Below are 26366 nucleotides of genomic sequence, written 5' to 3' on the forward strand. Positions count from 1 at the left end.
AAGACGATAAACCGGGAAGTGCTAGCGTAGACGTGGCTTGGCCTGGTTCCTGACTCAAATAATCTGACTCCATCACCTTTAGGAATTCTACTCACTCAGTTCCCTAATAGTTAATGTTAGATGAAAACATTCCAGGAGTCAGAACTGGATCTGAGACCTGATTTATCAAACCACCTAATCTTTAGATACAGGTCCCAAACACCCAAAAGGTTATGGGGAGAAGTATAAAAGGTAATGCAGAAAAAAAAAAAAAAAAAAAACCAAAAAAACCCCCCAAAACAACAGCCGTCTTAAATCACCAACACTCATTTTCCAGAGATAAAACTTTATTTGAGGCATCAAGCAATATACTGAAAGAGGTGAGTCATGCACAAGTGATGTCCTTATTCCCATAATCGTACATCTGATACTCTCTGTCCTCTTAAAAGGGGTGTGTAGTGCGCAAGATGAGAAGCACATAGCTTTCAGACAAAACCATATCTCTGTGAGCACTTAAGAAAGTCTCCTTTAAATTTTGTTGTTCCTTCTTTAAAAGGCACGTTGGTCTTATTTCAGAAAACTACAACAAACTACTTCTTCCACTGAGGAGGAAGTTTCTCCCCAGAGTTATTTATGAAATAATGCAGCTGCCTTTTTCTTTAAAGGGATTCTTGTCTTCTGGAATTCCTTTCACCAGAGGATCTTCTCCAGAACGTTCTTCAATATAGTTCTTTATTTCTTCAGAACATTTAGACACCTTAAGGAGAAAAAGAAAGGAAAGAAAGCATGAATCAGGTCAGGATTGTTCAAACTTTGTCACCACCCTTCAGTGAAATTAATATAATTGGGTACAACCAGAAGTTTTTAAATGAAATAGAATAGAATAAAAATATTAGAGCGCAGCACAGAGCCTATATAATATATATGAATGATACAGTCTATGTAAAATATATTTCTTACTATGGTCAGGGTCAAAAAAGTTTGAAAGTCGCTGTATTAAAAAAATTACCTCCAAATGGACTTGAGGACACGGGGAGGGGGAAGGGTAAGCTGGGACAAAGTGAGAGAGTGGCATGGACATATATACACCACCAAATGTAAAATAGATAGCTAGTGGGAAGCAGCCGCATAGCACAGGGAGATCAGCTTGGTGCTTTGTGACCACCTAGAGGGGTGGGAATAGGGAGGATGGGAGGGAGACACAAAAGGGAGGAGATATGGGGATATATGTATATATATAGCTGATTCACTTTGTTATAAAGCAGAAACTAACACAGCATTGTAAAGCAATTATACTCCAATAAAGCTGCTAAAAGAAAAAAATTACCTCCAGCATTTTCTATCCACTATGCCTCATATGATTTCCTTCCTCTGCTAAAATACAGTTATGACGTGTCCACCATACTTTAGGAACTGAAACATACTTCACTTTCAATTTTCCATGCTAATGAACAGATGCAATAGTAGATACTCCCCAAATGTTTTGGGGTGTGTCCTGCAAAAAGTCTCACTTCCTGGGTATGTGCCAGGTTCTGCAAGTTCATAAAATGATAGAAGCATTGGAGAAAGTCTGACTCCGGAGAGGCTAATGTTGTCCAAAAGTCCCCCCCCCCATCCCCACCCCATGTTTCTGCTCAGAATTGATCATAAGAAAAGACTTATCCGAGGCTTAGTCGGCTTATCTGAGGCTTGTGTTTATGTAAGTAGTTTAAACTTTTTCTGAATGGAGGAAGGATTGAATAGTTTCTTCAAAAACTCCATTCAAAAGAGACAGTTTGTAAGAGTGATTTTAGAACAAGGGAGGGGAATAAACAAGAAAGAAAAAAAAAAGGATTACTGTCTTAATGAAGGCCTGCATTACTAGTAAGAAATTAGAAGTAAAAGTTATAGAAGTTCCAGAAAATTCCAGTGGAGTCCTCTTAAAACTAGGCAAATGTTCCCATTGATTTTGTAATCTAGATTAGTAATCTTCAAACTGTTTTAATGTTGATCACTAAAAAATGTTTGCATATGTATCCCAAAATGTACATAATTATTTACTTATAACTAAGTGCAGTTACTACTGTGTTAATACATCATGTATAATCATAAAATATAAACTAGAAATTATTAAAGGATGAGATTCTAAACTAGCCAAAAATATATCATTTTGCAATATATACACATATCAAATCACTATGTTACACGCCTAAAATTAACATAATGTTTCATGTCTATTATACCGCAATTAAAATTTTTTTAAAATCAAAAATTTAGTGTTTTACTCCCACACCTCAAAGATTCTTGGCACGTCAGTGTGGAGGCCTAGGTGATACAGTTAAAATGTGGCAAAATAAAATCTTTACAAATCTTTACAAGTACCATTCTCTCAGGTAACATTTGCTGTCAATCATTGCTGACGTTCATTGTGCGGGCATTTTAAGTGAATTCTCAGAGGTGATGATGTAAGCGTCCATAAGCTGGGCTCTGTGGCCACAGAGAAATTTGTGGATAAGACTCATGTTTCCCCAGATTGTGTCTGTTCTTAGAGAGGCTTCTTCATTAGGTTTCCAAAAAGATGTGTAACCTCCAGAAGTGAATAATGACTTCTCTGATGCATTTCCTTCCACGGTCAAGAGGATATGTTTGAACAACAACTAGCTAGAGCCAGAATTCAGCCTGTGAATTTTGTATCCTTGGCCTGAGCGGAGTACACAGCTCAGAAGTGAACAATTTATTGACAGAATAGTGGACTGGGTATCAAGAAGACATGTGTTTTGGTGTTTTAATAACTGCTCTATCATTATCTCTGGGGTCTTAAATAAAAGGCTGGTTAGCCTCCTCGGGATTCAGGTTTTTTAATCCTTAAAAGTGAGTGGGTTGAATGATCTCTAAGACCCATGTTTTTCTAGCACTAACACTCTATAATTCAAAGTTCATAATGAAATGCTGGAATCTTATTATTAGGACGTAGATGCCTCTCCCTCTACCCTCTAAGGTTATCCCTGAAGTTTTCTCTCCCTCTGGCACAGACTTGGGGTTTCTGGAACTGGAAAGCCAATCCAGCAGGGTGTGTCCTAAGGAGTGGAGGGAGCTGGCCGGGAGGAACTGCTAATGAATGATACCTTTAACTTCCACACGGTCAGCTGCATCCAGGCCCCTGCCCAATTTCTAATTTGAAGCTTGATAACTGGAAGACACTTGTCTCTTTTTTTCCCTGTAAGTTCTGCACAGTGATACCAAATATTAAGATATTTCAGCTTGGCACAGACAATGCTTTACTTCAATATATGCAACTCTGTTTAATTTGTAACCTCTGAGGTTCAATGCGTGAAAAAAATCTAAGTGATCAACAGATACCAAACTGTGGGCTTTGCCATCCACAGAATGGATGCCTTAAAGTTTCAAGAAACAATCCTATTCACTGGGTCCTGTAACTTTGGTTTTTCCTTTAAACACAGCAGTATTTTTAAAGTTACAGAAACTTTCAACATGTACAAAAAGGACTTTGAACTTCAAAATCCTGGAAGACTAGGGATTTGGAAGTTACAGATTAAATTTGAGAAAAGAAATGTATAAAGAGTAAAACACAAAAAAGCCTGCCCCTTCCAAACATCACTCAAAATGTCCCTTCTGAGTAACAAGACTCTTGTTATGAACAGATTTACCATAACTAGAGCAGGAAGGTAAGTGAACGTATTAACCACACCTACTTCCTTTCCATTTTTTCCTTAACTTTTTCTAGTATTAGACCATAGAGAAATAAAATCAGTTTAAATTTTTCTTGCTGGGGAGAAAGGACTACGTTTCTTGCTGGGGAGAAAGGACTATTTTTCCCTTAAAAAATTATCTATCCAAAAACCTCTTCCTGGACTACAGGTTGCCTGATTGAGGAAAAAGGGAAGAAACGAAGGCCTGTATTCCCAGTAAAAACTTAAAGTAAAAATTACAAAGTCTCCAACAAATTTCAGTGGAGACTTCTGAACACTGGGACATATGTTCTAACAGAATTTGTAATCCACTTCAGTGGTCTCTAAAATTTCTAATCATGATCACGAAAAAGAATTTTTGTACGCAGTATAATTATTTGTTTATAAATAAATACAGATACTACTGTATAGGTACTAGTTCATTGCACATACTTACAAAACATAAAGTGGAAATTATAAAGGGATGAGATTTACAAATAAATAAAGATAGATACTGTAATGTTTTGCTCCCAAGCCCCACTGGACTGTTCATCACACACTTCCTAGAGAGCCCTGATGAAACTCAAAACTAGGTAATTCAAGACTTACATTGTGATTTTTTTTTAAAACCTTTTAAATACCGTTCTTTCCCATTATGAAAAAGATCAAGGAACTAAGTAGCCATCTGCCTTTTCCCTACAGCTTGAGTAGTTTTTAAAACCAACTAACAGCAGGCAGAATTTCTTGTCTGTTCCCCTCATTCTCAAACATTTGGCTTTAAATTACTCATGAGATCCTTGCTCTCTCCTTTACCTCCTGTGATTTCCCCACATCAGCTGGCAGTTCCCAAGCACCACCAAAGCCCTTCTTCAAAAGAAGCTGCAGAAAAAAGGAAAAAAAAAAACCCGAAACAAAACCCCAAACCGCGCCCCCCCCCCGCCCCCGCCAAGAGCCAAAAACTGTTTTACTGCGACAAACTAGGAAAAGCTGACTTTAGTTCATTTCAGAGAAGGAAATATTCTGGGACATCCAACTTACCTGTTGTCTCTGCAACTTGACTTCTTTGCGAAGTTGCTCAACTTCCATCTTCAGCTTTTCCTTTTCTGGCAAATCTTCGATGTGAAGGGCCGGCATTTTCGCCCCAGACTGGGCGCAGGGACAGCTGTGGAAGTGGAGCAGCTGGAAGTGCCGCAAACCAGGGCGCGTCCCGAACTAACTACGTTGCCTGCGCACCCGGCCAGCGCAGGAGGTGACAGCCTCCCCCAGGGCCCAGACGACGTCCCCTCACGCCAGCCCTGCCTAGCGTCCCAGGATCTTAAAACCCCTGCTCTTTTTCAGGTCTCCACTTCCCGAGGAGGCCTGCCCCCGGGAACCCGGGGAGGGTTGAGTTTGCGAGGGGGCCCAAGGATGCAGAGAGGCTGCAAGCTGCGCTGCGCGGTCTCCCGCGGGGATGCTGGCCGGGCCCGCCCCGGCTCCCGACCCTGCCACGCCCGCGGGGCACCGGCCTGGGCTGGGGCCAAAGGGTTGGAGTGGAGCGAGCCCACCTTCCTGGAGAAACAACAAAAGTTTTACTTTTTGTTCCATTGCTTTCCCCACCCCCCCACCCCCAAGTCACATCCGGGTTTTGTTTGTGAAGCAAGAAAAGAAGGACACTACCCGGCAGGAAATAACGGCCCTTCACCTCTCCAAGAGTTTCAAAAATATACAGCATGTAACTTTCCTCCAGCTACATACATGTTTACTGTGGGAAATGTGGACGCTTAAGAAAAGGCCCAAGAGAAAAATGAAACTGAGCTGCAATCTCAGAAACGCCCATCACATCTGTTGATGTATACACACCCAGTCTGTTAAATGCCTGAAGCGGATTAACAAATTTTGGAACAAAAAGGGCATCGGGATGTGAATATTGTTTATAACTCGCACGGCCATTTTCTGACATTAATAAACAGGCATCCTCAACAGCAGAGTTTTATTCTTTCTTCAGGGGAATGTTTTGTAATGTTCAAAGTATAAGCGGATGATCCTAGAGAAGACAGACAGCAGAAACCTTGAAGTTCTTACCAGGAAGTATTTCTCCATTCCCCATCTGTCAAGGTTTGGGTGACACTTGACACCGAGGGTTTTGAATTCCTGGCTCAAGCATCTTCCTGGATGTTTGCAGTGGATCCGCTTAGTATTGGTTACTCCACTTTCTGGAAAGCACCATGCATCTAGCTGCTACTTTGTGAAGCCAGGAACAATGTCTGATGTGACAAACGTTTGCATGCAATACAAGGTTTCCCTTTGACTATCTAAAACCTTGTTAATGATGCTCAAAAGACTAGAAGAAAAATAAAGCATGTAGGAAGAAAAAATAAAGTATCCCAAGCAGTCAGATACATATTCCTTTCTCCCCAGAGATTACCTCCTGCCTATGGAGTCAAATTCAAGTTGAGTAGAGGCAGTAACTGAATATTTCAGGGTACTCGGCCTTAGACACCATAGCCATTCCCTGTTTTGTAAACAGAGGTTTTTGTTTGTTCATAATTCCTCAACAGGCTCCACCCACTTATCCTCAATGAATATATTAGAATGAAAAGAACAATGAGCCCCTTGACCAGTACTCATGGATTGCTGTCCCTGCTCTGCCACTGGCCATCACTAGAAAAGTCACTTATTTCTTCCTGGATTTTGGTTTTCTAGTTTGTGAGATATGTCATGGGGTAGGGGAGGGGTGAATTAGCTAAGGTGAATTTCATTTCTAATTGTATTTATGTATCTACATCTGACACATCACTTTCACAAAGAAAAATATTTAGGAGCTTCATTTTCTGTATTTGAAATACCACACATTCCAGGATCTCCCAGGCTCAAAAAACTTGGATCAGCTGCAGGAGTTTTCCCTGTTAGCAAGCAGTGAGCCAAGACAAAAAGCTCACATCTGTTTCCAGAACTGATTTTTTGTTTTTTAATTTCCCCATTGCTTAAATTTAAAAGGTTGGTTAAAACTAGCTTAAATAAGTTAGTGAAAGTAAGTTAATGTGGCCTGAATTAAATAAGTTCAGCACCCAAATTAAATAAGTTGGTTAAGTAAATTAATGTTCGTCTGTTCCAAATCATAAGAATAGAGTTATTTTGGCCTTGAAATTTCTTCCCTGTGAAATCATCTAGTTGCATGCAGTGATATTTATAAATCCATAATGGTTCTTTAACTTCTTCCACAGTATTATGAGACTTAAATTAGAAATGAAATACATATTAGTATAATTAAAAAATTTATTCTTATCAAATAATTCACATGCTAATAATATCATATTAAGTAAATTGATTAAACTAAAATGAGTTGGGAAATGCTGACATCTCATGATCACACGTTTTGTTGTTGTTTGGTTTTAAATGGTAAAATGATGGGTACTTTTTTCTTTAAAAAACAAAAAAACAAGAGTATGTAGCTCCCTATTCCTAAGCACGGACTTCACCTCCTAGAGGGCAACCATGGTAAGCAATTTCTCGTGTATTCTCGAAGACATATTTCATCAGCAAAACATTTTGGATAAACAAATGTTAAAATCCATTATTAGTTGTATCCAATTATGTTAACTTTTTACTTATATTGTACATATTACCTCTAATAGAAGTTACTTTACAAAACAGTATGTGTAGAAACCATTCTGCAGTGAAGATGACAGATGTAATCAGAAATGAACCTTTATTAGCCCACTGTCTCTTGACAAATGTTTTAAAGAATCTGCTAAATTAAAAAAAAAAAATTTGCGGGCTTCCCTGGTGGCGCAGTGGTTGGGAGTCTGCCTGCTAGTGCAGGGGACACGGGTTCGAGCCCTGGTCTGGGAGGATCCCACATGCCGTGGAGCAACTGGGCCCGTGAACCACAGGCCCAGGCCCTGCTGAGCCTGCGCGTCTGGAGCCTGTGCTCCGCAACAGGAGGGGCCGCGATGGTGAGGGGCCCGCGCACCGCGGTGAAGAGTGGCCCCCACTTGCCGCAGCTGGGGAAAGCACTCGCACAGAAACGAAGACCCAACATAGCAATCAATCAATCAATCAATCAATCAATCAATCAATCTTTAAAAAAAAAAAAAAAAAATTTAACCATGTGGTTATTTTCACTTTTAAAGTATAAAAGAGCAAAGACTATGACATATTTACCTTGTCATGTAAAGAAAGGGAAAACAACTCTTTGACTATTTTTCTAATGTATTAAGTATGCTGTTAAAAATCCATGTAAAGAAAAGTCTATAAGCAAATGTTGAGATTAATTTTATTGGAGTTGATTTAATATAACATGAGCTCAAAAAAAATCAGGGTTCTGGTTTTATTTTATCTTGTGATTTTTTCAAGACATAGATCCTTTCTGCCTCTGTTCTGTAGTATAAATAAAACTAGGTTACCTCCCAAATTCTGCTCTTCTAAAATTTATAAAGTAAATGGTGACTGTTTAGGCCATGAAAATGATTGTTTCTTTATGGGAAATATTTAACCCACATTTGATGTACTCGGTTCATTTGATATTGGTTCAATTTATTATAAGATTCCTTTTCCAGATAAAAATAATAGGAAATCACAGGATGACCAGGTCTGATGTTCCAATTTTCATTAACAATTACTTACAATTCATGGTATCAAAATGATTTACCAATTCTGTCCATACAAGAGTTTAATTTCTACTGCATATAATTGGTCTTTTTCATTACTCAGTTTAACGTCTTCCTTGTGACAATACATTCTTTTAAGAATTTAGGAAGTTTGAAATTAGCCTTGTTTTGAAATTGGGCTAAAATCAAATCAATCCAAATTAAAATAACAGTGAGGGTTTTTTTTTTTTTTTTCTTCTTGCTAAAGTTTAAACTCACTTATATGTGCAATGGTGGCCCTGGAATAAAAACTTCTGAAAAAAACCCAGAGTCACTGACTGCCAGTTGTAGCTGTGTAGGCTGAGGGACATTCATGATTTTATTTCCTTCTTCCTGGACCATCTTTCTCTATACATCTTTCCTATAATTTTTATCTTATTCAAATTTCTGCTGACAATCTGTATTTTTAAGCAACAGGAATTTTACCCTATGGTTGATTTAATCATTTGTTAAGCCAATAAGAATTCTGAGTTATACAATATAAAAAATACCTACCTTGCCTGCTTTTAATTGAACACTTATTAAGTTAATTAAATTGTAGAGACAATTTATTAATTGATATGGCAGTTTCAAAGATGAACAGAGTTTCTTTTTGCTTTTTAATGGCCCAGTTTGCTTTTTTTTTTAAAGAAATTCACGTTCTTTTATTTATTTATTTATGACTGTGTTGAGTCTTCGTTTCTGTGTGAGGGCTTTCTCTAGTTGCGGCAAGTGGGGACCACTCTTCATCGCGGTGCGCGGGCCTCTCACCATCGCGGCCTCTCTTGTTGCGCAGCACAGGCTCCAGACGCGCAGGCTCAGTAACTGTGGCTCACGGGCCCAGTTGCTCCGTGGCATGTGGGATCTTCCCAGACCAGGGCTCGAACCCGTGTCCCCTGCATTGGCAGGCAGACTCTCAACCACTGCGCCACCAGGGAAGCCCTGAACAGAGTTTCTGACTTGGGAAATTTATAGTATAGCATTGATATTAAGACAACCATATAAATTATAGTAAGAGAAAGCAAAGTAATGTTAAATGACTTAAGAGATATACGCTGGGAATGGAATGAGAGACTGAGATAGTTTTTAGTGAGCCTCAGAAGAGGGGTAGGATTTCAAAAGGCTGAAATGAGATGGAGTGGAGGGACATTTCAGGTGGAGAGATCAGTATGACTAAATCCAGGTGAGAAAATGAGGTGGCACGTCAGGGATTATTTAATAGTTAAGTCTGTTGACTACAGGAAGTCTAAAGGTTTTATAATAATAGAAGACATTTATTACTTTTTTTCTATATGTTTATCTCCTATCTAAATGATTTTATATAGTCACATAAGGATCCACCTTAATCCATTTTACAAAGTTCAAGTGTTGAAATTACTTATCTGAAGGTCTCAGCTATAAAGTGGATGAGTCAGGGTTTTAATGTAGCATCTTCTGGCTCCCGAATCTATTTCCAGTTGTTAGATGAAAGGTAGAGATGTTGTTAGGACTATACATGTTACTAAATGCCAAAGCCAAGACTTCATATTTTTTTAATCAGAAAGAAATATATATATTGAACACTTAATAAACATTAAATGGCACATGGAAAAAGCTCCTAGAGATAGATCACAATTAAACAAACAAACAAATAGATAAAATATATAGGATGCTAGAAGGTGGTGGGTACTATGGAGGAAAATTAGAGTGGGAAAGGGAGATAGGGAGTGCTGGGGGTGAGGTTGGAGAGGGTTTTCGTAATTTTACACAGGGGAGAAAACCTTCTCCTGAGGAAAAAAGACGAGACTCCTGTAGTTTATCTTGGAATCCCTTAATACACAAAGCATGTTTTGTAATAGGGAAGAATCTTTTGTATTCTATTACAAGTTAATCACTAAAGGGATATTGCCTATAAGCTTAAATTATACATAATGGCCCATATTTGGGGACCCTGCCTCCTAGGTAATATGCATTTAGCTAAAATACCTTTGTTTAGCTCACAGGAAACATCCTGACCAGGCCCACCTGTGAACGATGGCAGGTAGGAAGAAATGAATACATCCCCTCCAGAGGCTGATGGGAACCAGGAAATGTTTGACTTTGACTCCCTCCCCTTTTAGTATAAAAGACGCCTGAATTCTAACCCAGGCAAGATGGTTCTTTGGGACACAAGCCCACCATCTTTTTTAGTTTGCTGGCTTTCCGAATAGAGTTGTTTATTCCTTTTGCCTGAAGAACTCATCTCTTGATTATTGGCCTGTCGTGCAGCAAGCAGTACGCGCTTAGACTCAGTTAACAGTTTGATATGTGTTGGAGTGTGTTGCTAGCGATTCATCCAGAGATAGAGAATCTGGCCCTGAGAAATTCGCCAGTTCATTTCTCTGATCCTCGATTTTCTCCATGCCAAGATGAAGGGGTTGGACAAGAGTCAACAGATCTTTGCTGAACATTTACTCTGGCCAGAGTAGGAGGGCACTGTGCTAGGAGCCAAACCTGAGACGACCTTTAGATTCCCTTCCAGGCCCAATCATAGGTAACTCTTATCTTGTTTTTAAAAGGGTGACAATCAATTAGCATTTCTGAGTATTCTGATTACTAATGTATCCAAAAACAGCACTGTAAATGTGGGATAGCAACAAAGAGACACTAACAACAAAAATAGTTTCCGAGTTGGGGTAGTTTACACTTGTCATTTGTTAAAGAAACATAGGCAAGTTATCTCTTAGTCATTAGCACAAAGGTAGTGAAATTTGGCTTATGAAAACTCAGTTAAGATGCCGGGAGGAAACTGATTAGGAAGATGATGCAGGCGATGGCTATTATTCTATCATCTTGCCCTTACACTGCTGCAGGAAAAAAGGACTATACTGGTGAGTCTTCGTGGGGAGGGGATGGAATAGCATGCATCTTAAAGGATTCTAAGTATTTTGTCTAGTTCTGTTCCCAGTAATAATACTAGTTAACACTTAGTGGGTCTTACTACACGTCAGACAATATGCTAAGTGCTGTAGTTACCCTAGTATAATATTTAACCACCATGAAAAAGGGGGTTGGATCATTATTATCCCTATCCTACAGTAGAAGAAACTGAGATTAAGTAATTTATCCAAAGTCAGGCAGGCAGTAAAGTGCCAGAGCCAGACCTTTCTGGCTTCTCATGACCTTTATTTGAGTGCTGCTTAAATCCACCATGCTCCATGACCACAGACTGAACCCTTAATCCAACTGGCATTCTGGGAAAAAGTCATGTCATTGGTGACAAGTAGAACTGGTAAGAATGCAGAAAGAGGTTATGTTAAAACCATTGCTGCTGACTGGGGGTTGAGAAAGGGAAACAAAAAACAAAACATCAACAACAAAACTCTTCACAGCATACATTCTGCCAAGATAGGTTTTCCATGAATCAAAAGAATAGATTTCTTGGGCTTCCCTGGTGGCGCAGTGGTTGAGAATCTGCCTGCCAATGCAGGGGACACGGGTTCGAGCCCTGGCCTGGGAAGATCCCACATGCCGCGGAGCAACTAGGCCCGTGAGCCACAATTACTGAGCCTGCGCGTCTGGAGCCTGTGCTCCGCAACAAGAGAGGCCGCGATAATGAGAGGCCCGCGCACCGCGATGAAGGGTGGCCCCCACTTGCCACAACTAGAGAAAGCCCTCGCACAGAAACAAAGACCCAACACAGCCATAAATAAATAAATAAATATTAAAAAAAAAAAAAAAAAAAAAAAGAATAGATTTCTTAATTCTCTACGTAAGTGAAAGGTTAGGGAAAATACAAGTCTAACCATGAAATTAAGAGTGCTGAAAGGGTAATGGAGAAACATAAAACATTAACTATATGCTGGCATCCAGAATAATATAGACTCATTTATAAAACATATTATTAAAGAAATGGGTCAATCAATATTTGTTGTCAATTATGTGTTAAACCCTGTGCTAAGTACTTTAAGAAAAGCATAGACTTGTGCATTATCACAGTTCAAATTTTATTAAATGCTCATATTTATAATTTAAAAATTCATGTACATGCTTAATAGTACTATTACATATGACCAAATAGTATGTCATTAAAGCTCAAGATATTCCATGGAATTAAAAAAATTTTTTTTATGAAATCACACAGCCTCCTTTCAGCTCCTTGAAGGGATTTTTGTCCTCTGGGATACCCTTTACTAATGGATCCTCCCCAGATCTTTCTTCAACATAATCCCTTACTTCTTCACAACATTTGGACACCTTAAAGGAAAAAAAAGAAAGAGATGACTCATTTGGCTTAATAGAGAATACTGCAGAATCCAAGAATGCATTTATAATAATAATTTTTGTGTGTGTTCTATCTTTTTATGTGATTCTGCTTTCTGCCAATGCATTTGTACTTTCTACCAGAGAAGAAGAAATAGCTGCTCCCTGCCCTGCCCTTGTGGATATCTCTGGGCAAAGGCTAACTAGCTGCCATACTCCAGCTAAGGGCTTTCAGCGCACTCTGCCTTCAGCTTCTTTAGAGGAGACCGGGTCCAAGGATCAGAACACAGCTGACAACACAAGTCAAGAACATTACCAGAGTGAGCATTGATTAAATCGTTTTCTTCAGTCCAAAAATGTGACCTGTGAAGGTGGAAGGGAATGAATAATTGTTAAATTCCAGGCTTATCACCACTCCTGGATTCTCAGAAGTATACACATGTAATTTTATTTTAAGCTTGTCTACAATGATTGATCATGACTGTGAACTTGAAGGTGAGCTCCAAAGGGACCTTTGGCTGATTTGTTCACATGTATCCCAGGCATCTAGAACAGAGCCTGCATTTAGTTGGTGCTCAGTAAATAAATATTGGCTGAACTAAATCATTCGTTTTGTTTATGAGCTTGCTCCTTAGTCGTCTGCTCCATTATAGTAATGACTCTGTGAAAAATCAGGCTTTAGTATTTTAATGGACTCAGCCAGAGCCTGTTAATGTACCATGTAACATACTGTTTAGAGAGAGGCAAAGTTCTATACATGTGTAAGTATGAGTATGTGTATGTGTGTGTATGTGTGTGTGTGTGTATACACACACATATACACACATGGGACCAAATTATTCGTTTCTTTTAACTGTCAACTTGTTTTGTTTTCACTTAATTTATCCTTCATGGCATTAACACAAAACTGCTTCATTTCTGGCAGTCCGTGAAGTGACCATTCTGTAAGTTACCTAAGGAATTTATTGTTTTGTTTTAATAAAATCTTCACACCATTTTTGCATGAAAGATCTAAGCAACATTAGACAGAAGATTTGAGATTACTTCGAACTCTGCAAACTCATTATCTACATATTAGAGCAGATCATTTCTAATCGGGGGCAGGGCATTGGTCAGGTGGCTCCTTCACAGGACGATACTTGGAGTTTATGCGCACGTTTGAAATATGTAACACTTTAGATTCACTTTTTTCCTCCTCAAAATTCAAACTTGAGATTTAGATTCACTTATTCCCCCATCTTCCAAACACCAGCTCTTTGGGCCCCAACCAGTTGTCAGGAACAGGACTCAGTGAGGGGTTAGTTTTGACAGTGTCTGGCTAGGATCTGAGGATATGGAGGAGCAACAGACTACCTAAAATCCTATGTGAGTGGATGTGCTTCAAAATTATTTCACAGAGCCTTATTATAAGTATATATAGTTTAATACAGGATTACATGGCATGGTGGAAAGAGCATGGGCATTGGATTCAGGCCATCCCAGGTTTGATTTTGACTCTACCCACTTACCAGCAGCTGTGTGTCCTTAGTTAAAATAGTTTATCTAAGGTATAGTTACTTCATCTATGAAATAGGAGAAGCAACACAGACTGCATTAAGTACCTGGCATACATAGATAGTCAATCAAATGGTAGCTATTACTATAAAGATTGCTTCTAGTTTTTGCCTATTATATTCGCTTATAGTCATCGCAAATCTTTCAGCTTTAGAAACTGGATGCAAAGAGTTGTCTTACTCTGACAGTAATGCTGCCCTAACAGCAAAGTAGGTTGAGGCACATTATGAATCAGTCTGGTTCACAGATATAAATAATAATTTTTAAAGTAATAATAATTACATATTGTTACTATTCCCATTTTATAGAAGAAGAAACTGGCACAGATGAGTTAGCTCATTTAAGTGAGTATTACACAGGAAGTAAGTTGTAGAGCCACAATCTGAACCAGGAATATGGCTCCAGAGGATACCCACTTACCCGTACTGTGATGACACTATGCTATCCTGTGTCAGAGCTCTGGGTTCAGGCCTGGAAAGTTCTGTGTGTGTGCATGTGTGTGTAGTTTTGGCAGTCTGATATTAGATTAAATTGACTTCCAAGAACAAAGACACATTGAGTAATAGGGCAAAGGAACCCCAAAACCTGACAAATGGGGATGGATGTGATATTTATCCAAAACAAAAATTCCCAGGTGAACTTGCCACAAGTGAATAGTAAACATGACGACAACCAAACTGCCTACAAAAGAATCCTGAGTATATAAATAACAGAACAGCTTTTGGATGTTTCAAATAAAGAAGAAAAAGATAACCCTCCTTTACCTCAAAAGTTTATTTTCCCCAAATTACAAACATAAGGATTTAAACTTTTTTGGTGTGTGTTCCAAGCTTCCGTGCTGTTTACAGATTTAATTTTATCTTTACAGCAATACATGTTTTGCCTGTATGGAAAGGGCAACAGGGAAGTCTGAGACAACTATAAACATAAAAGAAGCCAAAATTCCAATTTTTACTGGGACTAAGAGTTTTGAGCAAAGTATGAAGATAATACAAGCTCCTTTTTTCGCTTTGGCCTGATGAGGTTTTTTTGTTTTTGTTTTTTTTAAGAAATATGAAATATACTCTTATCACTTGTGGAGGAGTTTTTGTTCTTACTGATGTTCCCAAAACAAAGAAATCTAAAATACTTATCTACATTTTCTAAGCTTCAGTCACTGTTTGGTGGAAACTTTTATTCCTTTGCCATTTCTCCTCCTTCTACTGGCAGAGGACTTTTGGTAACCATTTCTGAGATCTGACAAATGTTTTTAGGAGAAACCAGTGAGTTCTTGTGCGTGAACTCATTTTTATTTGCAAAGAAGGAATAGAATGTATTCATTCATTACTGGCCATGACAGTGCTGGAGGGGATGTCTTGGCTAAAAGTATTTGAACAATATCAAATAAAGAGAAGCTTATCAATTTAGAAAAGTAAAAACGAAATGCCTATATGCATTGTTTTACTTTATTGCTTAGCTAAAATATGACGTCTCATACTCTTCATTTTATTTTTCTTTCCCTTTTATTTAAAACAACTCTATAGGAGGACGCTTCAAGATGGCGGAGGAGTAAGACGTGGAGATCACCTTCTTCCCCACAAATACATCAGAAATACATCTACATGTGGAACAACTACAGAACACCTACTGAATGCTGGCAGAAGACCTCAGACTTCCCAAAAGGCAAGAAACTCCCCTGGGTAGGGCAAAAGAAAAAAGAAAAAACAGAGACAAAAGAATAGGGATGGGACCCGCACCAGTGGGAGGGAGCTGGGAAGGAGGAAAGGTTTCCACACACTAGGAAGCCCCTTCACTGGTGGAAAAGGGGGGTGGGTGTGGGGGAAGCTTCGGAGCCACAGAGGACAGCACAGCAACAGGGGTGCAGAGGGCAAAGCGGAGAGATTCCCGCACAGAGGATCGGTGCTGACCAGCACTCACCAGCCCGAGAGGCTTGTCTGCTCACCTGCCGGGGCGGGCAGGGGCTGGGAGCTGAGGCTTGGGCTTCGGAGGTCAGATCCCAGGGAGAGGACTGGGGTTGGCTGCATGAACACAGCCTGAAGGGGGCTAGTGCGCCACAGCTAACCCCGGAGGGAGTCGGGAAAAAGTCCGGAACTGCCTAAGAGGCAAGAGACCATTGTTTTGAGGTGAGTGAGGAGAGGGGATTCAGAGCACCGCCTAAACAAGCTTCAGAGATGGGCGTGAGCTGCAGCTATCAGCGTGGACACCAGAGACGGGCATGAAACGCTAAGGCTGCTGCTGCAGCCACCAAGAAGCCTGTGTGCAAGCAAAGGTCACTATCCACACCTCCCCCGCCGAGAGACTGTGCAGCCCGCCACCGCCAGGGTACCGTGATCCAGGGACAACTTCCCCGGGAGAACACATGGCACGCCTCAGGCTGCTGCAACATCATGCCGGACTCTGCCACCGCAGGCTTGCCCTGCACTCCGTACCCCTCCCTCCCCCACCGGCCTGAGTGAGCCAAAGCCCCTTAATCAGTCGCTCCTTTAACCCCCTCCTGTCTGGGCGAAGAACAGACACCCTCAGGCGACCTACACGCAGAGGCGGGGCCAAATCCAAAGCTGAACCCCAGGAGCTGTGCGAACAAAGAAGAGAAGGGGAAATCTCTCCCAGCAGCCTCAGGAGCAGCGGATTAAATCTCCACAATCAACTTGATGTACCCTGCATCTGTGGAATACCTGAGCAGACAATGAATCATCCCAAAACTGAGGTGGTAGACTTTGGGAGCAACTGTAAACTTGAGGTTTGCTGTATGTGACTGACTAGTTTCTGATTTTTATGTTTACCTTAGTTTAGTTTTTAGTGCTTGTTATCATTGGTGGATTTGTTTATTGGTTTGGTTGCTCTCTTCTTTTTTTTAAATTACTTTTTTATTTTAATAGTATTTAAAATTTTTTTAATTTTAATAACTTTATTTATTTGTTTTCTTTCTTTCTTTTGTTTTTCTCCCTTTTCTTCTGAGCCGTGTGGCTGACAGGGTCTTGATGCTCCGGCAGGGTGTCAGGCCTGAGGCTCTGAGGTGGGAGAGCCAAGTTCAGGACAGTGGACAACCAGAGACCTCCTGGCCCCACGTAATATCAATCGTGAGAGCTCTCCCAGAGATCTCTGTCTCAACGTTAAGACTCAGCTCCACTCAACGACCAGGAAGCTCCACTGCTGGACACCCCATGACAAACAACTAGCAAGACAGGAACACAACTCCACCCATTAGCAGAGAGGCTGCCTAAAATCATAATAAGTTCACAGACACTCCCAAACTCAGCACCGGACTCAGTCCTGCCCACCAGAAAGACAAAATCCAGCCTCATCCACCAGAACACAGGCACCAGTCCCTTCCACCAGGAAGCCTACACAACCCACTGAACCAACCTTACCCACTGGGGCAGACACCAAAAACAATGGGAACTATGAACTTGCAGCCTGTGAAAAGGAGACCCCAAAGAGAGTAAGTTAAGCAAAATGAGAAGACAGAGAAATACGCAGCAGATAAAGGAGCAAAGTAAAAACCCAGCAGACCAAACAAATGAAGACGAAATAGGCACTGTACCTGAGAAAGAATTCAGAGTAATGATAGTAAAGATGATCCAAAATCTTGGAAATAGTATGGAGAAAATACAAGAAGCATTTAACAAGGACCTAGAAGAACTAAAGAGAAAACAAACAATGATGAACAACAAAAGAAATGAAATTAAAAATTCTCTAAAAGGAATCAATAGCAGAATAACTGAAGCAGAAGTACGGATAAGTGACCTGGAAGATAAAATAGTGGAAATAACTACCACAGAGCAGAATAAAGAAAAAAGAATGAAAAGAATTCAGGACAGTCTCAGAGACCACTGGGACAACATTAAATGCACCAACATTCGAATAATAGCGGTCCCAGAAGACGAAGAGAAAAAGAAAGGGACTGAGAAAATATTTGAAGAGATTATAGTTGAAAACTTCCCTAACATGGGAAAGGAAATAGTCAGGTCCAGGAAGTGCAGAGAGTTCCATACAGGATAAATCCAAGGAGAAACACTCCAAGACACATATTAATCAAACTATCAAAAAATAAAAACACAAATAAAAACTATTAAAAGCAGCAAGGGAAAAGCAACAAATAATATACAAGGGAATCCCCATAAGGTTAACAGCTGATCTTTCAGCAGAAACTCTGCAAGCCAGAAGGGAGTGGCAGGACATATTTAAAGTGATGAAAGGGAAAAACCTACAACCAAGATTATTCTACCCAGCAAGGATCTCATTCAGATTCAACAGAGAAATTAAAACCTCTACAGACAAGCAAAAGCTAAAGGAATTCAGCACCACCCAACCAGCTTTACAACAAATGCTAAAGGAACTTCTCTAGGCAGGAAACACAAGAGAAGGAAAACACCTACAAAAACAAACCCCCAAAATTAAGAAAATGGTAATAGAAACATACATATCGATAATTACCTTAAATGTAAATGGATTAAATGCTCCAACCAAAAGACACAGACTGGCTGAATGGAAAGAAAAACAAGACCTGTATATATGCTGTCTACAAGAGACCCACTTCAGACCTAGGGACACATACAGACTGAAAATGAGGGGATGGAAAAAGATATTCCATGCAAATGGAAATCAAAAGAAAGCTGGAGTAGCAATTCTCATGTCAGACAAAATAGACTTTAAAATAAAGACTATTACAAGAGACAAACAAGGACATTACATAATGATCAAGGGATCAGTCCAAGAAGAAGATATAACAATTGTAAATATTTGTGCACACAACATAGGAGCACCTCAATACATAAGGCAAATGCTAACAGCCATAAAACGGGAAATCGACAGTAACATAATCCTAGGAGGGGACGTTAACACCCCACTTTCACCAACGGACTGATCATCCAAAATGAAAATAAATAAGGAAAAACAAGCTTTAAATGATGCATTAAACAAGATGGACTTAATTGATATTTATAGGACATTCCATCCAAAAACAACAGAATACACTCTCTTCTCAAGTGCTCATGGAACATTCTCCACGATAGATCATGTCTTGGGTCACAAATCAAGCCTTGGTAAATTTAAGAAAAATGAAATCGTATCAAGTATCTTTTCCGACTACAACGCTATGAGACTAGATATCAATAACAGGAAAAAAATCTGGAAAAAATACAAACACATGGAGGCTAAACAATACACTACTTAATAACCAAGAGATCACTGAAGAAATCAAAGAGGAAATAAAAAAATACCTAGAAACAAATGACAATGAAAACACGATGACCCAAAACCTATGGGATGCAGCAAAGGCAGTTCTAAGAGGGAAGTTATAGCAATACAATCCTACCTCAAGAAACATCTCAAATAAACAATCTAACCTTATACCTAAAGCAATTACAGGAAGAAGAACAAAAAACCCCAAAGTTAGCAGAAGGAAAGAAATCATAAAGATTAGATCAGAAATAAATGAAAAAGAAATGAACGAAACAATAGCAAAGATCAATAAAAGTAAAAGCTGGTTCTTTGAGAAGATAAACAAAATTGATAAACCATTAGCCAGACTCATCAAGAAAAAAAGGGAGAAGACTCAAATCAACAGAATTAGAAATGAAAAGGGAGAAGTAACAAGTGACACTGCAGAAACACAAAGGATCATGAGAGATTACTACAAGCAACTATATGCCAATAAAATGGACAACCTGGAAGAAATGGACAAATTCTTAGAAAAGCACAACCTTCTGAGACTGAACCAGGAAGAAACAGAAAATATAACCAGACCAATCACAAGCACTGAAATTGAAACTGTGGTTAAAAATCTTCTAACAAACAAAAGCCCAGGACCAGATGGCTTCACAGGCGAATTCTATCAAACATTTAGAGAAGAACTAACACCCATCCTTATCAAACTCTTCCAAAATATAGCAGAGGGAGGAACACTCCCAAACTCACTCTATGAGGCCACCATCAACCTGATACCAAAACCAGACAAATATGTGACGAAAAAAGAAAACTACAGGCCAATATCAATGATGAACATAGATGCAAAAATCCTCAATAAAATACTAGCAAACAGAATCCAACAGCATATTAAAAGGATCATACACCATGATCAAGTAGGGTGTATCCCAGGAATGCAAGGGTTCTTAAATATATGCAAATCAATGTGATAAACCACATTAACAAATTGAAGGATAAAAACCATAAGATGATCTCAATAGATGCAGAAAAAGCTTTTGACAAAATACAACACCCATTTATGATAAAAACTCTCCATGGGCTTCCCTGGTGGCGCAGCGGTTAAGAATCTGCCTGCCAGTGCAGGGGACACAGGTTCGAGCCCTGGTCCGGGAAGGTCCCACATGCCGCGGAGCAACTAAGCCCGTGCGCCACAACTACTGAGCCTGCGCTCCAGAGCCCATGCTCTGCAACAAGAGAAGCCACCGCAATGAAGAGTAGCCCCCGCCCTCTGCAACTAGAGAAAGCCCGCCTGCAGCAATAAAGACCCAACGCAGCCAAAAATAAATAAAAATAAAATAAATAAAAAAAAAAAAAAAAAAAAAAACTCTCCAGAAAGTAGGCATAGAGGGAACTTATCTCAACATAATAAAGGCCATATATGACAAACCCACAGCCAACATCGTTCTCAATGGTGAAAAACTGAAACCATTTCTTCTAAGATCAGGAACAAGACAAGGTTGTCCACTCTCACCACTATTATTCAACATAGTTTTTGGAAGTTTTAGCCATGGCAATCAGAGAAGAAAAAGAAATAAAAGGAATACAAATCGGAAAGGAAGAAGTAAAGCTGTCACTGTTTGCAGATGACATGATACTATACATAGAGAATCCTAAAGACGCTACCAGAACACTACTAGAGCTGATCAATGAATTTGGTAAAGTAGCAGGATACAAAATTAACTCACAGAAATCTCTTGCATTCCTATACACTAATGATAAAAATCTGAAAGAGAAATTAAGGAAACACTCCCATTTACCACTGCAACCAAAAGAATAAAATACCTAGGAATAAACCTACCTAAGGAGACAAAAGTCCTGTATGCAGAAAACTATAAGACACTGATGAAAGAAATTAAAGATGATACAAACAGATGGAGAGATATACCATGTTCTTGGATTGGAAGAATCAACATTGTGAAAATGACTCTACTACCCAAAGCAATCTACAGATTCAATGCAATCCCTAGCAAACTTTCATTGGCACTTTTCACAGAACTAGAACAAAAAATTTCACAATTTGTATGGAAACACAAAAGACCCCGAATAGCCAAAGCAATCTTGAGAAAGAAAAACGGAGCTGTAGGACTCAGGCTCCCGGACTTCAGACTATACTACAAAGCTACAGTAATCAAGACAGTACGGTACTGGCACAAAAACAGAAATATAGACCAATGGAACAGGATAGAAAGCCCAGAGATAAACCCACACACATACGGTCACCTTATCTTTGATAAAGGACGCAAGAATATACAGTGGAGAAAAGACAGCCTCTTCAATAAGTGGTGCTGGGAAAACTGGACAGCTACATGTAAAAGAACGAAATTAGAACACTCCCTAACACCACACACAAAAATAAACTCAAAATGGATTAAAGACCTAAGTGTAAGGGCAGACACTATCAAACTCTTAGAGGAAAACATAGGCAGAACACTCTATGACATAAATCACAGCAAGATCCTTTTTGACCCACCCCCTAGAGAAATGGAAATAAAAACAAAAATAAACAAATGGGACCTATGGAAACTTAAACACTTTTGCACAGCAAAGGAAACCATAAAGAAGATGAAAAGACACCCTCAGAATGGGAGAAAATATTTGCAAACGAAGCAACTGACAAAGGATTAATCTCCAAAATATACAAGCAGCTCATGCAGCTCAATATGAAAAAAAAAAAAAACAACCCAGTCCAAAAATGGGCAGAAGACCTAAATAGACATTTCTCCAAAGAAGATATACAGATTGCCAAAAACACATGAAAGGATGCTCAATGTCATTAATCATTAGAGAAATGCAAATCAAAACTACAATGAGGTATCACCTCACACCAGTCAGAATGGCCATCATCAAAAAATCTACAAACAATAAATGCTGGAGAGGGTGTGGAGAAAAGGGAACCCTCTTGCAGTGTTGGTGGGAATGTAAATTGATACAGCCACTATGGAGAACAGTATGGAGGTTCCTTACAAAACTAAAAATTGAACTACCATACGACCCAGCAATCCCACCACTGGGCATATACCCTGAGAAAACCATAATTCAAAAAGAGTCATGTACCACAATATTCACTGCAGCACTATTTACAATAGCCAGGACATGGAAGCAACCTAAGTGTCCATCGACAGATGAATGGATTAAGAAGATGTGGCACATATATACCATGGAATATTACTCAGCCATAAAAAGAAACGAAATTGAGTTATTTGTAGTGAGGTGGATGGACCTAGAGTTTGTCGTACAGAGTGAAGTAAGTCAGAAAGAGAAAAACAAATACTGTATGCTAACACATATATATGGAATCTAAAAAAAAAAATTTTTTTTTCTGAAGAACCTAGGGGCAGGACAGGAATCAAGACACAGACGTAGAGAATAGACCTGAGGACACGGGTAGAGGGAAGGGTAAGGTGGGATGAAGTGAGAGCGTGGCATGGACATATATACACTACCAAATGTAAAACAGATAGGTGGTGGGAAGCAGCCTCATAGCGCAGGGAGATCAGCTTGGGGTTCTGTGACTACCTAGAGGAGTGGGATAGGGAGGGTGGGAGGGAGATGCAAGAGGGAGGGGATATCGGGATATATGTATATCATTTGTTATACAGGAGAAAGTAACATAACATTGTAAAGCAACTATACTCCAATAAAGATGTTAAAAAAAATTAAAAAATAAATAAAAAATAAAACAACTCTATAAAAATTTTAAAACATTTTTAGCTTAGTGGCCATAGAAAAACAGGCTAAGGGCTGGATTTGGCTTATGGAAACTAGTTTGCCAAACTGTTGATTTTAACTCTAATCAAAAGATAATTATGATTATTAATTTTCTTAATTTCTGATGAATTTTATCTGAACAACTTGTTTTCAACTATATTGAGTTTCTCCAGTGAATGATGTGGGAGAGGAAAAATAATTTTCCCTCTACACTTCTCGGTTCTTGACTGAGATAACCCTTTAATAAGAAAGGCAGACTAACAGGAGAAAAACAAACAGAAGTTTAATAACATGTATACCTCCTGTATACAAGGGAGAGACTCAGGAAAACTGAGTAGCTCCCTGAAATAGTCCAAGGCACCACCTTAAATCCCACTGCAGTGAAAGACAAAAGAAGATGGTAGGTGTGGATGACAGGGGTGTGCGGAGCCAGTTATGGGCTTAAGATAATTACCAGAACCTTACCCTAAAATAATTCACGGCAGCCTATCCCTTAAGGACAAATATTTCCTCCCTTATGTCAGAGTACAACTTCTTGGCTTTGCCTTTGTAAGCCGCTGACTCTTTCTCTTCCCTGGAACACTCTTTCCGTTCTAGCCAAATCTGTCTCCTGAGCTGTAATTCTTAAGACCCCAAATACACGTTTTTTATTTGGGAAAAAAAAAAAAAAACAAAGGAAAAGCACAGTATTAAAAAAAAAAAAAAAAAGCAAAAACAAAGAACAGTCCCTAAATGGACAAAGCCCCACATCAACAAACCAAAACTTAATACCTAACTTAACTGCAGTTTCAGCCTTTCCCAGGAGTGGAATTTATATCTATCAGTCTGTAATTTCCTGATCAGCACTAGTGAGGTAATCTGCATGATAGACCCCTGCTCTTCCCCCAAAGGAAGTTGCTCCTGCCTGAAATAATTCTCTTTTGTTTATGACTTCCTTGTCCCCCCCGCCCCCACCCCCGCCTTGTGCCTATAAAAACCTTCCATTTTGTACAGCTCCTTGGTGAGCCTTTCTACTTGCTAGATGGGATGCTGCCCAATTCATGAATTATTTAATAAAGTCAATTATATCTTCAAATTTACTCAGTTGAATTTTGTTTTTTAACAACAGTAAACAAGGGTAAGGCTGTTAAGCAGATCTAAGTCCTTGTGTTCTCCATGATAAGAGTTTCTAGAGATTTAGAGTCATGCTTCTCCTCCTGATACAGAGAAGGAGACACCCTTACTAATGGAGATTTCCCTTATAAATGTAACTGTCTCTTAGGAAAGGGTGACTTCTAGTTGGTTTTCAGAGCTTCCCCTGTGTCTGCCATTTTTCAAAAATCATCAGCCTAAAATAATCCATATGCCAAAAAGGCATATTTTGGGGTGGCAAATTCTGCTCCCCTTCAATGGTTTTTAACCTGGTAGCGCTACAGTCATCTCTAGTTTAAAAATAAAATTCAAAACAGAGCAGCAGTTTACCAGCATTCTTTCCAGTGTCACTTCTTTCTTGAGCTGGTCAACTTGCATCTTCAATTTGTCCTTTTCTGTCAGGTCCTCAATATTGATCACTGGCATCTTTTGCCTGCTGAAAAGGTAGAAAGTTTATACACCTGAATTGCTAGACTCACGTCAAGTTAATGTTAGCCAACCCTTCCCTCAGCTCTTAACTTACTAAGTGAACCGTTTGTTTTAACTTCCTATGATAATCAATTTCTCTTGAATGCTCTCTGAACAATTCTAGCACTGCACACTAGCCTTGAGATTTTAAAGCTTCCTTATAATCTTCATTAATATGATTAAACTAAGTATTTGACTCTAAACACCTGCTAGTAGGTTTGTGGGGAGAGGTCAGTTCAGTCAGTATATAATCTTAAATATCCAATGCTCCTCCTTTTCCCTGTTTTGACACAGTGTAAAAACTTGAGGTTCCAACCCTTATCTCCAACTCCAAAGCCCTCCTTCATGTGATTTATGCCATTTAAGTTAGTTTGAGGTCATTCTGAGGACTGCCCATTAATCCCCTAAATCGCTGGAGTATTTGATCTGGTATTAACAGAGAAACATACAAAAAGTGTCATTATAAGTTCCTTATAAATAATGAATTGAAATATAAACCAATGGAATGAAAATATAACAAACAAATAACTTTGTTAATTAGAAACAAACTAGCATACTACTTAGATGTGTTTCTCCTGGAATTTTTTTGCACGTAATTGTCACAACGAATTGGACAGCAATGATCGAGCAAATGCAGCAGGTTAAAGGGGATGCGGTGAGTCTGATCTCCTGATGTACATCATAAAAAACCAGACTCTTCTGCCCTTTTAACAATGTCTTCTTCTTCTTAATTAGATCAATGGGCAATGGGAAGATGGCACAGTAGCTAATGATTCCTGTATGAAATTGCCTGGAAGACATTTCTTTGTAGCCAAGTGGCATCATGCTTTATAAATCTCTCCTCTTTCGGTCCCCTCTTCTCTTTTGTTTCTCTGGTCCAACTTCTATGATGACGTATTTTTATTAAAGTAGACACATTCAGGTCACACGTTATTTCAGAAAACAACATCATACATCGACATAAAAATATGCTGCTAATCACATTTCAGCAATTAACTTACTTCCTTGCATTTATATAGTACTTTCATTTCCGAAACATTTGAGGAAATATTCTTTTCCTTCTTAGTTTTATAATATTCCGTTCTTCTCTGGAAAAGAGGTAGTTTAACCTATTTTTTAGGGATAAATGCCTACATAGGCCAGCACAGAAGTAGAAGAGAACACCCGACGGGTACCCAAAGCCAATGGGTATCCTTTTAATTTTTATTTTATTCTGTTCTTAAGAATCAATATGACAACAAAAAAGTTGTATCTTCCTGTGTAATTATTGCTTGGTATTCAAGAGCCCATTCTCAGTGTTATTCTTACCTTCCTTCTTACTCCCTTTAGACTATCTGCAAAAATTCACAAGCACCTCATTTTTACCTGTTGACATTGTCTTTTGCACAACTTTTCTCCATCTTGGAAAATGTTTTCCACTTGGCAGTGACTTTGAAGAATCACTTTAGGAATTTGTTAAAATGGGGGCCCAACTTAAGAGATTTTGATTTGGGGTAGGGGTTAGAATTTCATTTTCTCTGTTCCAGGGAAACTTTACCATATATTGCCAATGAAATCATTCACTGGCACTTGCTAGCTGTGTGGTCGTGATCAAGTTATGTAACTTCTCTGTGCCTCAGTTTACTAGGAAATAGGAGCAATAATAGTACCTACATTGTAGATTTTTTCTGAGAAGAATAAAGACTGCATAACACTGCATAGCATGGAGCAAGCCCTCAGTACATGTTAGCTGATGTTACTCACTTACTCTGTACCTCTAGAGTTTCAGATTGTGTTGTCTTACCTGTCACTCGCTGATAGGTGGCTTTATAAATGCTCTTCA

At 39.2% G+C, this 26366-nt stretch overlaps 2 protein-coding genes across 2 annotated transcripts; both read right to left on the bottom strand.

The window, feature by feature from the left end:
* Positions 1-308: 308 nt before the first annotated feature.
* Positions 309-5216, bottom strand: GNG11 (G protein subunit gamma 11). Its single transcript, XM_068550644.1, has 2 exons — positions 4686-5216; positions 309-736 (listed from the first exon to the last, which is right to left on the bottom strand). The coding sequence occupies exons 1-2, from the start codon at positions 4779-4781 to the stop codon at positions 611-613; spliced, it is 222 nt and encodes a 73-aa protein (XP_068406745.1). The 5' UTR covers positions 4782-5216; the 3' UTR covers positions 309-610.
* A 7031-nt stretch (positions 5217-12247) lies between these two features.
* On the bottom strand, positions 12248-24502 carry GNGT1 (G protein subunit gamma transducin 1). The gene is made up of 2 exons (XM_068549988.1): positions 24407-24502; positions 12248-12469 (listed from the first exon to the last, which is right to left on the bottom strand). The coding sequence occupies exons 1-2, from the start codon at positions 24500-24502 to the stop codon at positions 12341-12343; spliced, it is 225 nt and encodes a 74-aa protein (XP_068406089.1). The 3' UTR covers positions 12248-12340.
* Positions 24503-26366: the final 1864 nt, after the last annotated feature.

The sequence above is a fragment of the Eschrichtius robustus genome, chromosome 8 (assembly GCF_028021215.1).
Source record: "Eschrichtius robustus isolate mEscRob2 chromosome 8, mEscRob2.pri, whole genome shotgun sequence".
In the NCBI taxonomy this organism is placed as follows: Eukaryota; Metazoa; Chordata; class Mammalia; order Artiodactyla; family Eschrichtiidae; genus Eschrichtius; species Eschrichtius robustus.